General features: G+C 36.7%; 2 protein-coding genes across 3 annotated transcripts in view; one reads left to right on the top strand and one right to left on the bottom strand.

Moving 5' to 3' along the window:
• Window positions 1-16,728, bottom strand: part of FAM120A (family with sequence similarity 120A) — a 203,013-nt gene that overhangs the window by 56,683 nt on the left and 129,602 nt on the right. For both annotated transcript variants that reach the window (XM_006876241.1, XM_006876240.1), the window contains 2 exons: window positions 15,115-15,342; window positions 12,162-12,336 (listed from right to left, as the gene is read on the bottom strand). In XM_006876241.1, coding sequence (XP_006876303.1) covers window positions 12,162-12,336; window positions 15,115-15,342 — 403 coding nt within the window. The remainder of the gene's footprint in view (window positions 1-12,161; window positions 12,337-15,114; window positions 15,343-16,728) is intronic.
• The window catches only part of LOC102811741 (glyceraldehyde-3-phosphate dehydrogenase-like), a 2,994-nt gene continuing 2,015 nt past the window's right edge, over window positions 15,750-16,728 (top strand). The window contains exon 1 of the mRNA XM_006876245.1: window positions 15,750-16,721. Coding sequence (XP_006876307.1) covers window positions 15,750-16,721 — 972 coding nt within the window. The remainder of the gene's footprint in view (window positions 16,722-16,728) is intronic.

The following is a 16,728-nucleotide window of genomic DNA, read 5'->3' as shown; positions in this document are numbered from 1 at the left end:
TAAAGCCCACTCAAAATTCACTGTCTTAATAATCAGAGTCTGAAGAATTCACCCCACACATAATAAAGCATACAGCAGATCACAAAGCTCTACTCTTTAAACTGTACTGTCTGCCCCTATACTATGTGTGATTTAATGAACCATTTACCTTCCAGGCAGGCTACGAGTATATCTATAAATCAAGATTGTCGAGCAAAATTTGTTAAATATTTTAAATTAATAGCTTTAGTATAAACAATAAGTATAATTCACAGATACATGTAATGATCTGATTGTTTTAAACATGAAAAAATACAATTTAGATAGCTATTGCCCTTTTCTACATTAATATTTTTGCTAACTAGATTTGAGAAATAATCTCCATTTGGTAGCTATTTTACTTAAGAACCTCCAACCTAAACATTGGGGAGCACTGGTGGCACAGTGGGTTACACATTGGACTGTTAAGTGCAGGGTTGGCAGTTCATATCCACCAGGTGCTCCACCGGAGAAAGATGAGGCTTTTTGCTCCCATAGAGATTTACAGCTTTGGAAATTCTATACAGGGTAGCTGTGAGCCAGAAACGACTCAACGCCACATAAGAACCACAACCATAATCTAAACATTTACTGTTAAGCACTATTTTAAAAACTGGTAAGGAGTAACCAGCTTGTAATGAGGTTTAAAAAGTTTAGTAAGACCATAAGTTGAAGGAAAATTCCAAGTTTTGAAATCCTAGATGATGCCATCAAACAGTAATTACATTCTGCAAAATTTAAGACAGAGTGTAAAATTTTCTAGCATTTTACCTTAAAAAAAAAATCTAAATTGCTATATTACAATAAATTCTTGCAAACACACAAACATGTACATTTCCCACATAATTTCAAAAAAAATTAAAGAAAAAATACTCTAATGAGGAAATAAAATAAAGACAATCCACAATGCATATCAGAACGTTAATAGTTACCACAAATTGCACTGATTTAACAATCTAATAAAACTTAGTTATACATTTCATAAGCAACCAATAGCCCACGTTAGTACAATAAACATTAGAACCATAACAGGAATTTGAGTAGGTTCCTAGCCCAGTCAGCTGTTAGATACAAGCCCAAAGTCCCCAGCCGGCCATCAGTATCACCACACAAACCCTTCCAGGGTTGACTGGAGCACCGATTTCTGACTGAACTTCAACACACTATTTCTACCTAAATAACATTTAACCACCTAGGTTTTAATTTCCCTACTGTAACCTCTATTGCATCTGAGAGATTCTGAAGAAGCCAAAATATTGACAAAGTTTGAATGAATGACTAGTTTAATTCTTAGTCTGAATATAGTTGTACAATATCTTTAAAATGTAATGAAAAACATCAGATAGATAATTGTATATAGTTTTTCGCCAACAAGGAAAAAAAATGCTTAAGCACATTACAAAATCCTGTAACAGACCGTTTCAAGGATAACGCAGTGTAACAGTGCCACATATATGAATGTGCCATGTACATGTATACACACCACTGACCACAGCATCAGCAAAGACACTGAGACGAGGCCATTTAGGAGGTTTAACTGAAAATGTTGCCAACTTCACATGAAGCAGACTCTTCATACGGGTGTACAAATAAAGGTACTTTATTAAACTTTTTCTTTAAAGAAAAAAAAAAGTCAGTTTTCTCATTAAGAAATTCTTTTCATTTACATTGAATACCTTTGTGTCTGAATGTTAAGAAAAACTTTAAACATGTAAAATGCTTATATTAAAGTCCAACAAATCAAAACACACACACACACATACATACATACATATATATAAATAAATACATGCTCATTTGTTCAGTATTTTTTAGTATCAGGTTAAAAAAAACACAATAATGCCTATCTACTTAATTAGCTAGACCCTGTCCTTTGGACTCACAACCTTCTGCGCTACATCAAAAAAACCATTTCAAAGACATTTTGCAGCAGTATGTTATATGTGAAGAACTGTCATTGCTATTATCTCATTGTCCATGTGGGCAGGGCACTTTCCAAGTATTATCTCTTGGCATCCAATAACCTTTTAAGACTGGCAGTAATGTCAGCCCCAAGCTAAGGAAGACTACATAACTAGCTATTAAGCAAAAAGTAAAAAAGTATTGTTAATAGGATTCCAGTTCAGACATGTGAGGATTTATTCCAAACAAAATGCATTTAAACATGTCTCTGCAATCAGTTGTTGTTGTTGCTATGCTCTGTGGAGTCAGTTCCGACTCATAGCAGCCCTCTACAGAGTTTTCAAGGCTACAAATCTTTATGGGAGCAGAAAGCCTCATCTTTCTCCCACAGAACAGCTGGTAGTTTCGAACTGCTGACAGTGAAATTAGCAGCCCGATTGTAACCACTACGCCACCAGAGCTCCTTCTGCAATCAGTGGAGGGTTGCAAATTCTCTCAAGAATAAACCTGTCTTAGTCTCATTTGTCGTTGTCACTGTGTGCCATGGGATCATTTCCGACTCACAGTGACCTTATATAGGGTTTCCAAGAGTGGCTGGTGAGTTTGAACTGCTGTCCTTGTAGTTACCAGTCCAACATTTATGCTACATCATCCTTACCAGGGGTTCTAGTCTAATTAGGATGCCTTAACAATAAAATAAATACACTTTTGGTGCCATGAGGGAAAAAAAAAAATCAGGTTGGGATTAACTAATATTAAATTCAAGCGGCCATCTTTCCAAATAATTGAAGGTTTTCAAAAAGTTTATGGGAATGATGCCCGACATATACAACAGTTCACAGATAGATTAAGGATTTAAAGGGAAGTTGGAAGGTTTCAAAGATGAACAAAGAGAGGGAAGACCAGTGACCTTGACAAATGAAGAAACTGAAGTCCAGAAACTGGTGGAAGATGACTACAGTACTGCCATTGCTGTGATAGCTACTTAAAAGTTGGGACCCCAAATGATTTGTCATTTTCAGTTTTAAGTGAACATCTTGGCCTCACTAAGCTTTCGGCTAGATGGATGTGAAAAACATTGTGCCAAGATCAAAATGCTGATATTTTTCATTAGTCTTTTAAACACTACTGAAGTTAATCAAGATCATTTTATGAAAAGTCACAACCGAGGATAAGTATTGAGTTTACTAACAGAATCCAGAGAGCAAGGTCCAATCAAAACAGTGGAGTCTTAGAAGATCTGTGGGGTGAGTTAAAGTTAAAGCTAAAGCTAAAGCAGAGAGTTCAGCTCAGAAGGTTATCGTGACTGTTTTTTGAGATAATCCTGATAGATTTTCTAAAAGGACACAAGATGATCATGGGGGCTTGTTATGAAGAAGTTTGAAGAAAACTGAAAAATGCATTGGTGAGAAGAAGGCCAGGAAAGTTGCACGGATGAACTTTTTTGCCATCACAATAATGCAACTGCTCATTCTTCAACCTTTATTGTTATTATATGAGAATTTCATTGGGAAACCATATGGCATCCTCCCTACATCCTGATCTTGCCTTCAGACTTCTTTTGGTTTCCAAAACTCAAACAACACTGAAAATGAACACGATTTGAATCCTTGAGGATGCCCAAAATGCCATTTTGCTGTGGTTCAAACTGAAGAGTGCAGAATTCTTCAGATAAAAGTTAGAAAGATGGAAACACTGCCTTCAGAAGTATTCAGACCTAGATGGCAGATATATGAGGAAACAACAGCTTCACAGTTTCATACTTTTGTTTAGTAAAGGTTTCTGATTTTGTAGCAGTACTCTTTGACTTACCCTCATATATCTATCAGATTCCACAGAATTCATTCTAATGCAATTAAAAGCAAAAATGTATACATTTTTCTATGCAACATTTTAATTCCGGTGGCAAAAGATTCATTTAAGGGAATTGAAGTTTTATTTTGGGTGGCAGAAATAGTTCAAATAAGTTGTATCACTTTTTCCTCCACAACACTATCATTTAGACATACATGCACTTATACAGAAAGAGCAAAAATTTGGTGCATCTGAAAAAACTCAAGATTATACATTTTGTGGTCCTAACATATATAGGTTTCCAATGGAATATCACTTAATATTTATTCAGGAATCCTTATTAAATCTATGTTTATCTTAGAATATTTCTTTCTTTCCATTTAGTCAGCTCTTTAAGCATTTGGCCCATTGAGAAGTCTTTAATCTTAAGGTTTCTCTGACTCTGACTTAGTTTGCTTTCTGCATTGGAGCTGAGAGTGCCTGAATTTACCTGACATGACACTGTATGCTCAGATCCTTAGTAACTCGGGTTTACAAATGAAAAATACATCCAAGGCGCTGTCACCTAGTTCCTGCTAACAGGCTCCAGTCAATACTCTAAGTGTCCTAGAGAAAGCAAAAATTCAATGGAATACTGTGGCTGCTGCATGCCACTTGTCAGTTCCAACTTAGAGCAACCCTACAGAACCACAAGGTTTCCGAGGTCATCTTTGTGGAACAGACCACCAAGCTTCTTTGCCATGAAGTGGCTGGTGAGTTTGAATCATTGATCTTTCAAAGGTTAGCAGCCAGGTGCTTAAACATTATGCCACTAGGCTCAAATGGAATACTGACAATTAGCATTTATTCTATGTCTACCATAATCATAAAAGGTCCCTCAGTGGCAAAGCAGTTTGTGCTTGCTACTAACAGAAAAACTGGTAGTTCGGACACATCCAGCAGCTCTGCAGAAGGCCTGGATCTGCTTCTGTAGAGATTACAGCCATGAAAACCCTATTGAACACAGCTGTACTTGGTCCTAGGTTGGCAATGACTAGACAACACTGGGTTTGGGTGTTTGACCAACATAAGCACTGAACTAAGAATGAAATACTGGTTATTAGTTTACTGTCACAGTTCTAAGCATTTTTGTTATCTAGATCCAATATTCATGACAAGAACAGTTCAACCAGTGCTGTGGAATTCGAGCTCTCATAGGTTTCACTGTAATAGTCAAAGCAAGCGACACCTATGATTGGTCCGTTACATAGTACTGCTTTCCTAAGCAGCCGACTCTTGAGTGCTTTGTTGTTGTTAAGTGCCACCAAGATGGTTCTGACTGATAGGGGTCCTGTGTGCAGGGTTTCCAAGGAGTAGCTGGTGAATTTGAATAGCCAGCCTTGTGATTCAAACAGACCCTTTTGGTCCAGTGCTTTATCCCACAACTCTACACCAGGACTCTAACTCTTGTGCTAACTCTACTCAAAATTGTGAGAAAAACAAGTTTATTAACGATACTCCTGAAGAACTTTGTAAAACACAAAAATCCAGATAAACATGCAAACTGCCTCCATAAAAATCATTCAAAAACGTTTATAATACCTAGTTTTTACACATATTAAATCATCTTAATGTGGTCCATTTTACATTATAGATCAGTGTTTTTATTTTTTTAGTTCATTTATTTTTTCAGAAAGCAGTGCCAAATACTTGAGATAAACAAAAACATTCCTAAAGCAAACGGGACCAATAAAAATCTTAATTACCCTTTTTGCTTTCCTTGATAATTTAAAAAATACAAGAATATAGATCTTTAATAAAAGCAGTTTTACTGAATATAAATTTGCTTCTTAATTCTATCAATTTATCCCATGTGCCTATAATTGAAGTCCATTTTGGCACTGTGGGCTAATGTGCTGGACTGCAAGGTCAGTTTGAACAGCTAGGTTGAGGGTTCAAGTTCACCCGTCGCTCCTTGGAAACCTTATACAGAGTCAACTATTAGTCAGAAATGCCTCGATGCTACTTTAATTTTTTCAAAGCCTAGTTCTTCAACACACTTAATTTTAAGGTAGTGGAGAAGACATTATAGGTAATGAGCAGCAATAAAACAGGGATCATATATTAAGTGAAAAATACCAGGATTTATTAAGCAGTTGTGCCAATTTTTCTTATGTGGAGGTGGCCGAGGGCAAGGAGGGTCTGGTGGTACAGTGGATTAAATACTAGACTGCTAATTGAAAGGTCAGTAGTTCAACCCCACGAGTTTCACCATGGTAGAAAGATGAAGAAGATCTCTGTTCTCTTGAAGATTTACAACCTTAGAAACCATAAGGAGCAGTTCTACTCTGTACTACAGGGTTGCTAAGAGTCTGCATAGACTTGATGGCAATAGATTTGGTTGGTTTGAAGGAAAGGCAGGCAAGCAGGAAGGAAAAGCTCTGGGTGGCTGTAAAGAGAGCTGGCGCCTGTCACTGCCTTCACTCAGGACTGGCTAGTAAAGTGTGTCTAAATACCATGCCACAACATGTTTTTCTACAGCAAAGAAGTCACAGCAAGGGAGAGACCTGAGTCTAGCGTTCTGGAATTCAGACCTTTTGTCCTGCCCACTCTCATTGTTTCAGTAGCAACAGAAAAGGTTCTCTGGCAGTCTACACCCTCGATACCATTACCAACTGCTACATCATCACAATCCTAGATAAACCCTCTTGTGCTTAGATAGAAACAATTCTTTTCTGCTTGCCCCACTGATCAACTTTAGAACTCCACATTAGTGACTCTTGATAACATATTGCAAGAATAAATATTCTGATGAATTATTTTAAAAGCAAACTTAAAAACCTAGGTAGGGATACACACACTGGAATAGAAAATAAACTACAAGCATACAAAATTCAATATGACTTTCAAAAGGCTGAAATTTTCCTTAGGATCTAATTCTAGGTGTATTTCCAATCATATAATTATTTCAAAAGAGAAACTTTGCTGGGTTAAATTAAATTATAAATTATGAACATTTTATTATATTCTTTTGTTAATAAGCTGAATTTTCAAATGAATAAATGTCTTAAATCTACTAAGAGAAAAGTATTTTTTAAACAAACCTTTAGATTTCCATATGCCCACTCTGATAATACCTTGGGAATGTCTTTCTTGGTTACAATGACCATGAACGGAAACATAACATCTGCATACATAAAATGGCCTAATTTCTGAAGGTATTTTAGATCAAAACCCTGAAGTTCAGAAACAGTGGTATTGTCTAGTTGAGTAGATGGGCTCATTGTGGAGCCCATATATGAGGTTTCAGTTACCAGAATTACAAACACTGATCAAAAAATCAACAGAGTTAAGACATCATAAAACACTTCCATGTGTCTTATGGATTCATACCAATTACAGACTTTAAACTATATATCCTTTATTCTGTCTAAGAATGACCATAGGTTACTGACTCATAAAAGAACAAATATAAACAAGATTTAAATATATTCATCTTTCAAATCTTGCTTACTAAAAACTCTTGAAAAACATTTGCATGTCAACTTTGGTTCAGTTTTATCAGGTACCTCCATTTTCCCATTCAGATTCATTGGAGCAGTGATTCTCTGTATTCATCTTGAGCCTCTGGAAGCTACAGTATTATCTCCTTCATAATACTAAAATATAGCAATGAACAGATATTTTAAGTCAATGAAACTATCATGGTTTGCTTGTTTTATGTGGCAACTTGACTAGGCTATGGGACCCAGTATTTTTGGTTTTGGTAAAACACTAGTCTAGATGATGGTTGCTCTAAAGGTTATTTTTATTTATTATTATCACTTTTTAGACTTCAACAAATAAATTTATTTTTTCCCTGTGTGTTGTTGTTCCTGGTTAAGTGACACTGAGTCAGTATGAACTTGTACTGACCCTGTATAGGGTTTCCGAGGCCTGACTGGTGGGTCTGAACAGCCGACCTTGAGATTAACAGTCCAGTACTAATGCTACAGCACCACACCAAAACTCACAGTGTAAAAGGCTAGAAATCTGAAATCAGGGTACCACCTTAAAGGAAAGGTTTTCTCTGTTATCTCTGGGTATCTGTCTCTTCAGCTTCTAGTCTTTGGCTCCATGGTGGTGCTCTTCATGTGACAAGACGTCTATTTTCCTGTATGTCTGCTCTCTTCATCTTCTCATTTTATATTTCAAGAAACTGACTCAGACCACTCTACACTAACATTGCTTCATCAACATTATAAAGGAGACCCCTCACCACATGGAACAACAACCCCAGGTTAGGATATATGATACATATGATTCAATTCCTTAACAAGAACTCTTACAACAGCACTCTCTGCAAGTTTGGTACAAGACTCAAGGTATTTGTAGATGACTAACATTTATAATCAGTTGAAGACTTTAATAGTAAAAACAGTTTTCTGAGAAGATATGGATTCTGCCTCAAGACAAACATGGATATCCTGCTGAAATTTCAGCCTGCCTGTCCTATGGATTTGGAACTTGCCAGCCCCTCAACCACATGAGCCAATTCCTTAAAATCTATTACATGTCTGTGAGCACACATGGCGGTTTCTCCAGAAACCCCTAATACAGAAACGTTATGTCAAAAGTATGACAAGAATCTGTACTTAGCCAAAATCTAACACACAGGCTGTAATATAAAAGAATAATTATAACACATGCCCTATTATAAGACCACACGACACACAGATTAATTTATCACACAAGGTTTGTTTTGAGCAAGTAGACAGCATTGAAATTCAACACTTACAAAAGATTCTTCCTTATGGAGAGGTGGAGCTCCAATTAAGAGTGACAATAAATGAAAAGGTATTAATTATTAGTAACCTAAAAACTATGTAATAACTAAGGTCTTTCAACTTGTAAACTAAGATATCAAATAAATACATCTTTTCCAACAGAGATAAAATGTGTAATAGTACTTTAACAATACGTTTCTCTACATAATCATTTAAATTCCAGAGACTCACTTCAATTTTTCCTAAGTAACATTCAGCTGAATCTATCCTGTCTTTCTCATTTAAGTTTCCTCTATTTCAAGTCAGGCCAGATGTCTTATTCAACGCCTCTTTAAATAGACGTATCACTCTTACCAAAGCTTTAAAATAAGCACCCCTTGGCCTACAGAAAAGTCAAAACTCAACTTCATAAGTAAATCAAGCAAAAAACATTGTAATTGTTTTAATACTGGTCTTTTAAAAAACAAAAACAAAAAAACTTAAGTGTTTATTAGAAGCACACTCACACAAATGGAATTTAATTTTCTAACACACCAAACTTTACATCCAATAGGCCATGCACCATAAACCTGTTTAAAGCATTCATTCATTTAAAACACGTTTGACACTCGTGTAAGAGAGTAATACACACAATAGAAATCACTCCATATAAACATAAAATTACTTTCCAAATCATTTTTACTGTTAAAAAAATTTTTAAACTACATTTGGCAAAAATTGTAGCCTTAACTCCTTCTTCACAGCTGATTAAAAAAACAAAAATAAATTCTATTTCAATTCAAAAGCTCCAGTAACATCTCAGACCAAATCCTTTTCCCTTTCCCAAACCAAACCTGTAGTATCTTTAGCCCCTATTTCTTCTGAATCTGCTTTCACCAAGAAAGATGGTCCTAAAACATGTACTCTTTGTCCCATCCTTCCATCTCACCTAACTCTACTGACACTTTTACATAATTTTCCTATTCACACTAATAAATTCACCTATTTCTCCCCACTAACTCGTTTTTCCGACTCAATGGCACCTGACAACTCGTTTTTCAAAAGATGATACAACAATAACCAAACTCCCATATTATTCAGTCATCCAACCCCAAAAAGAGAAGGAGAGAGGGAGGGAGAAGGGAGAGTGAGAAATAGGAGAAGGAAGATAAGAGGCAGGGAAGGAAACATTTTCTGCCAAATCTCTCTGAAGCTATCATTGTCCTCCTCACCTCAGCAAATATGAAAAGTACTTAGTGCCCCCTGCCTCCTCTACCCCTCTTGTAACCCTCTCATGCCCCCTACCCATTTTACTTTTCAGCTCCTGTCCCTACTATTAAGACAATAGCCTCCAGAGTCCCTTCCTTAGAGGCCTAATCTGTAATGTATATCTCCATCATTTCTAATTGCTCAGGAAACATCTTTAACTCACATTACCTAATACTAACTTATTTTTCAGAAATAATCCCACTCTCCTGAATTTTGTATTACAGTGTATAGCACTGCCATCTGAAGTATGGTCTATGTGAGTCATCTAAAGACTTCGCCAATCCTTCGCCTCTTTCCTGTCCTAGATTGTTCCATCCCCATTTCCTCCACCTCTAGCTAGAGTTGTACTCTAGACAGCAAATCTGACTCTATCATTTCTTTTTGTTTAAAACAGTTCTAAGGATAGATTAAAACAAACAAACAAACAAACAAACAAACAAACAAACAAAAAACAAGCACAACTCCTTGTGCTACAAGTCTGATCTATCTTCCAGGTACCCCATCTCATGCTCTGTACTTCAGACCTTCAGCACTATTAGCCTTTCTTTGAAGGCAGACCAAATTTTTACACAAATAACTGCACCTTCTTGTTTATTTTCCAATTCTTTGTTTCCCTTGTGTATATTTTTTGTTAAGTTATGCTTTTCTAGTTAAAAAAACCAAGACCTGAAAAAACTGACACAGTAGTGCTAAAATACCTGGAATCAGTGGGGAGCGGAGCAACACAAGATACTGGTCCATTAAGCCCTATGGTCTGTTAAGAGAAAGGTCTCTCCCTGGTCTCATGGAGTCCTGGTATGATGCTATAAAATAAGCACTGGACTGCTAACCACAAGTTCTGCAGTTCAAACCCACCAGCTGCTCCTGGGAAACCCTATACAGGGTTGATATGAGTTGGAACAAACTTAAACAGCACATAAAACAGTAACAAGAGGCCTTGAGTAATGCCTAGCACAACCCAGGTATAAAATCAATAACTATGGATCAAACATCTAAAGGACTGGCAAACATGTGTTCTGCTCTATTTTTATAGAGTTCAACAAGGGAGAACAAAATTAATGTTTTAAGACTGCACAGAAGCAAGAGGGAAGAAGGGATCAAAACTCGTACATTGATCAACTTCATGAGAGTATCCTACAACCTACCTATAATGAACTTCCAGAAACTGTAGGTGGCAGAACAATCTCAATCAAATTTAAGAGACAACAAACTACCTGTTTATTTATACAGTGGCTTGAGAACTCATCAGCCATATTTATGATGTACTTTCATAAAGCTGTGAGCAATACTAAGGAAAGCCAGTCTTCGAAACTATATGATGGTCTTCAGGTTTAAAATCACCAAAAATTCCTACAAGAGTTTGCTCTGTGAAGGTAACGATGTTTTTGGAACACATATGCAAGAGCCCAGGTAGTGTTATCAAATTTAGGATGAAAAAGCTTAAGATGTAGTCTGACATTACAGGAGATAAACTTAGACATCATCCTGCTAGGCAGTCCATTGCATACAGTATCCCAAGTCAATGAGAAACACCAATAACAAGGAAAACTCCAAAATACAGAACTACACTAAGTAGAAGGAGTTCTGGTAGTGACAGGGCAGGCAAGATAGCACAGTGGTGAATTGCAGCTCTAGTGACCAGATATGCCACATAGAAAACCTGATCAAGTGTAAGATTAAGAAATGGCATTCTTTTTTAAGGAAATAAATCACACAATGTGAAAAATAATAATTTCAAAATATCCCTATTTTAGAATAAATTTTAGAAAACGTCTGTTTTTCCTATAAATATGTTCCAACTTATATATTCCTTATGTTATCAGATAAAATTACCTAGAATACAGAGCACCCACTTCCCAAGAAAAGAATATTACACTGGCCCATTAAAAGATGAAAAATGTGTTCAACTTCAACTTTTACCAACATTTCAAGCAATAGTTTTCAGACTTTTCACAGTCACCTTCAATCATCAAAGTTAATCAGTGGAACTATCCATTAAATTTATAAGTACTCTTCGGAAGATTAGTACACTTCTAATAATACACTAAAAATCACAAAATGTACAGTGGCATTCTAGGAGCACAGAAACAGACTCCCAGGGAACGAGTAATACCTTACTCAAGAATACTGACTCTGGAGAGCAGAGGTGCACCTCATAAAAATCAGAGAATAGACAGTGCACACATACTTATTATTTAAGATGTGTTAATTACAAAAATTGACAGTAATTATCAAGACAGCTTCCAGATCAACAGTGCTTAAGGAATAAGCCTACCATTGTGACTGCTACTCATTTTCTAAACACCTAGACTCAGGCCCTCTTGCCCATGATGCGAGTCCCAGCTTCTTTATGTAGGAGCCACTCAGGGTTCACTCAGTAATGATTCTTTAGAAAATGCACAAGAGATTATGAGGCACTGAAGAAAACAAACAACGGATTTTTACAGTACATACATTCTGGAGGAAGTCTGTTCTTTCTAAAAGCAAGTCTCTCAGTTTTCTTTCTGTTTTCTGCCAAACTAAACAGGACTCCGTAAACATACTGACGAACTGGCCTATAAAGCAGGGCAGCAGGAGGCAGGTCTTTGTTGGCTTCATCTTCAATAGAAACAGCAATTTTGATTTCACCCTTTGCATGGAAGAAAGCAGAATAACATTGCATATTTTTCATACTGAATTTACAACAAGCTCACTGAAATATATAATCTCCACTTAATAACATTGTAAATCTAAGCCAATTAATCATTTGGTGGGCTGTGGTCAAAAACATGCTCAAGTAATAAAGCACAATGTACATTATTTTAAATCAGAAACCAAGAACAAAAGAAAAACTAGGTAGATCATGATCCTAGTCTTTGAAACAACCTAGACAGAACATGAGAAAACAAACAGAATAGAAAAAGTTGAGAACTTGAAAACTTTATTTGTAGAGTCAAGAAAGTCACATGTAATAATTATTTATAATTTTCAATGACCTATATAAAATCCTGGTATGGCACTGTAGAATAAGCACTGGACTGCCAACTGAAAGCTTAGTAGTTCAAACTCACTAGCCACTCCTTGGAAACCCTATACAGGGTTGCTATGAGTTGGAACTGATTCAACTAACAGCACTTACAAACAACAATATACAAAATCCAAGGAGCTATGGATTAAGCATTGGACTGCTAACTGAAAGGTCAGCAGTTCAAACCCAACAGTCACTCCACAAGAGAGAAATGTGGCAATCTGCTTCAGTAAACATGTACAGCCTTAGAAACCCTATGGAGCAGTTCTACTCTGCTCTATAAGGTTATATGGTTTTTATTTTGGAGGGGGTATACAAATTCCAAGAAATGTACTGGCCTTGACCATGTTAATGGAGATTTTCTCAAACACCTATCTCAAATTTTATGGTATCAAGACTTATTTCAAGATATTTTACATATACGCATAACATAAAAATACATTTACGGTATCCAACATCGATTAAATTTAGTGGTATAGTCTTAGTGTGGTACTGAAGGATAATGTGCTAGACCGCAAGGTCAGAGGTTCAAACTCACCAGCCGCTCCAAGGAAACCCTATACAGGGTCACTGTAACTCGGAACTACACAGCACTTAACAACAACATATCCTTTAGTCTTATTTTTAAATGTTTGTTCTTTTTGTTTTGCATAAAGTTAATCTCAAAACTTGTCCTTCTCCTTCATCATATAAATTTGACATTTAAGGTAAGAGACCATTAATTTGACAAACCAAATACTTGCATTTTCATTCATCCAGTAGCTAAAAGTGCTCTAATACTTACCGAGGGAATGTTTTATGCTCTCAATATTATGATCCTTTGATAACTCTCTACATTACCAAGAAGTTTCATCTTAGCCTAGTCAATTTAAAAATAGAGCTATTCAGCTCATAGGAAACAGTGAACTTCAGAGTCTAAACATTTCTCTTACTAAACTGAAAAACTATTAATGGCATTTTAAAATTGGAAAACAGTCAAGTTTAGTTTTTATGACAGTTTTATCATTATCTGCCACTGAAATTAGTAAATACTGAAGAGTAACAGTTTTTACCATCCATACTGATTTAATCAATTGCCCATAAAACAGATATATCCAGTGTGCACATGGTTTGGATTGATTAGTCTGACACAAGCAGGTAAATCCAATCGACCTTCCTCACACATCTTCATTTGGGAAAGCTTACAATCTCTTTAGACATTATTTTGAAAGATATCTTCCCAAAACTTTGGTCCCTTTAAACTTAGTTACCATTTTATAATTTATGCTGAACCTGAAAAACAAAAGGCTTACCTTATAATCATAATGTGAAAACTGGTACTGTATATGCATACATATATCAAATAATACAATACTTGGTGCCAATTATAATTTTTAAAGAAATTAAAGGAGATGAGTAAATAGTACTGGTCTTACCATTCCTCATTTCCTTACATTTACAAAAGTATATCCTGTTAAGATCAGTTAATTGATACTCAAAAAAATCATTTCTGTAGTACTGTGGGATAGAAGTACCTATATTTCATTTGATTTAATTGTACAAATCACAGATGAATTGCAGGAAACAGAGAAAAGTAAAACAATGTATGATGTCACAGATATGATGAAAATGTGTTAATATATGATTCTAATAAATCAATTCTGCATACAGTACCTGATAACTGAAGTAACTTTTTAAATCGTGGGTCTATTATAAATGCCAACATAAAGACTACAAATCACTCAGAAAATTTAAATATACAAAGATGCATCTGAGACCCATGACTCAAAAACAAAACCACACTGTGAGAATAAATTTGAGTATACATTTAGTAAGAAATTAATAAAATAAAATTATGAATTATATCCCAGTGTAAAATGTTCATTTTATTTTTTGGACTATACACATGTTATAAAATTCTGTTAATTGTATTTTACTGCTATTAAGTATTAGATAAACTATACTCAATGAAGTAGATGAACAAGTCAAAATACATGAAGCACACTATTAGCCATTAAAACGGGGAAATATTTTCTTAGGAAAGATGATCTAAAAAATTATATATTATACCCAAACTGAGAATTCAACCTGACACCATGGTGTAAACATGGTATAAGAAAATTTGAAATTGGATACAAAAATAATAAAATAAATAGTCATATAATAATATCATTACTTTGAAATCAGAAATCGAAGAAAATGTGAACCTTTTATAAATTATTGTTTACAGGCTGAAAGTTTCAGATTTTGCTCAATGTTCATAACGGGGAAATAAACTTTGCTTCAAATAATTTAGTAGCGAAACATTTCCAAAAAAAAAAAACAAGAGGGGTGGGTGGTTGGGGAAGAGAACACAATACCCTTAGGGATCATCCGCTGTAAACTCAGGACAATAACAATAAATGACCCATTAGACAATACCTTTGTTAGGATATGAAAGATGTAGGGATACATTAGCCCCTTCTTGTGCCGGTGTTCTGCCACTCTCAATACTTCAGGTGCAACAGGGGGTAATGGAGGTGTGGTAATATCCATGTGGTTCCTGGTGGGCATGGACAGAAGGCAGGGAATTGGTTGTACAGTGCCAATTTGGCTCCCCTTTCCTTCAGCTATCTGGCTTCCTGAAGAGGCAGTGGACGAACCTTCTGCCTACAGAACAATGGGTAACAAGGAGGGAAAAAACATTCATTTCATGCTTCCATTAATTAAAAAATGTATTAGAGGTACCTCTCCAGGCCAGATATGGAGAAAATAAAGGTAAGTATTGTCTAAAGGAGACAAACATAATCTCAGAGCAGCAAGGTGTGTAAAGGACAGAAAGCAATATATTATTGACATTAACAGAATTTCAATCTCGCTCGTAGTCACAAAGATACGTATTTAAAGCACACACCAAAAAATCTACACTCATTCTCTTCAGTCATTAAAAAGTCCCAATTTATTATATTCAGTGAATTGTTTATTATACATTTAAACGTAAACAAGTCATCCTATTAAAAATATTGGAAGCTCTCTGCTCCTCCCCGTTCGACAGGCAGCCGCATCCCTGAGACAAGATGGTGAAGATCGGAGTCAACGGATTTGGCCGTATTGGGCGCCTGCTCACCAGGGCTGCTTTTAACTCTGGCAAAGTAGAGGTTGTTGCCATCAACGACCCCTTCATTGACCTCAACTACATGGTATATATGTTCCAGTATGATTCTACCCATGGCAAGTTCAATGGCACTGTCAAGGCTGAGAAACTTATCATCAATGGGAAGCCCATCTCTATCTTCCAGGAGCGAGATCCCGCCAACATCAAGTGGGTTGATGCTGGTGCTGAATATGTTGTAGAGTCCATCTGTGTCTTCACAACCTTGGAAAAGGCTGGGGCTCACTTGAAGGGTGGTGCCAAAAGGGTAATCATCTCTGCCCCTTCTGCTGAGGCCCCCATGTTTGTGATGGGCATGAACCATGAGAAGTATGACAACTCGTTCAAGATTGTCAGCAATGCCTCCTGTACCACCAACTGTTTGGCCGCCCTGGCCAAGGTCATCTATGACAATTTTGGCATCGTGGAGGGACTCATGACCACAGTCCATGCCATCACTGCCACCCAGAAGACTGTGGATGGCCGCGCTGGGAAAGTGTGGCGTGATGGCCGTGGGGCTACCCAGAACATCATCCCTGGTGCTGCCAAGGCTGTGGGCAAGGTCATCCCTGAACTGAATGGGAAACTCACTAGCATGGCCTTCCGTGTCCCCACTCCTAATGTGTCTGTTGTGGACCTGACCTGCTGCCTGGAGAAAGCTGCCAAACATGATTACATCAAGAAGGTGGTGAAGCAGGCATCAGATGGACCCATAAAAGGCATCCTGGGTTACAATGAAGACCAGGTCGTCTCCTGTGACTTTAACAGTGACACCCACTCTTCCACCTTTGATGCTGGGGCTGGCAGTGCCCTCAACGACCACTTTGTCAAACTTATTTCCTGGTATGACAATGAATTCGGCTATAGCAACAGGGTGGTGGATCTTATGGTCCACATGGCCTCCA

This window comes from Chrysochloris asiatica, unplaced genomic scaffold (assembly GCF_000296735.1).
Source record: "Chrysochloris asiatica unplaced genomic scaffold, ChrAsi1.0 scaffold00369, whole genome shotgun sequence".
NCBI lineage: Eukaryota > Metazoa > Chordata > Mammalia > Afrosoricida > Chrysochloridae > Chrysochloris > Chrysochloris asiatica.
The sequence above is the reverse complement of the archived record's forward strand: the minus strand, read 5'-3'. Positions and strand labels throughout refer to the sequence as shown.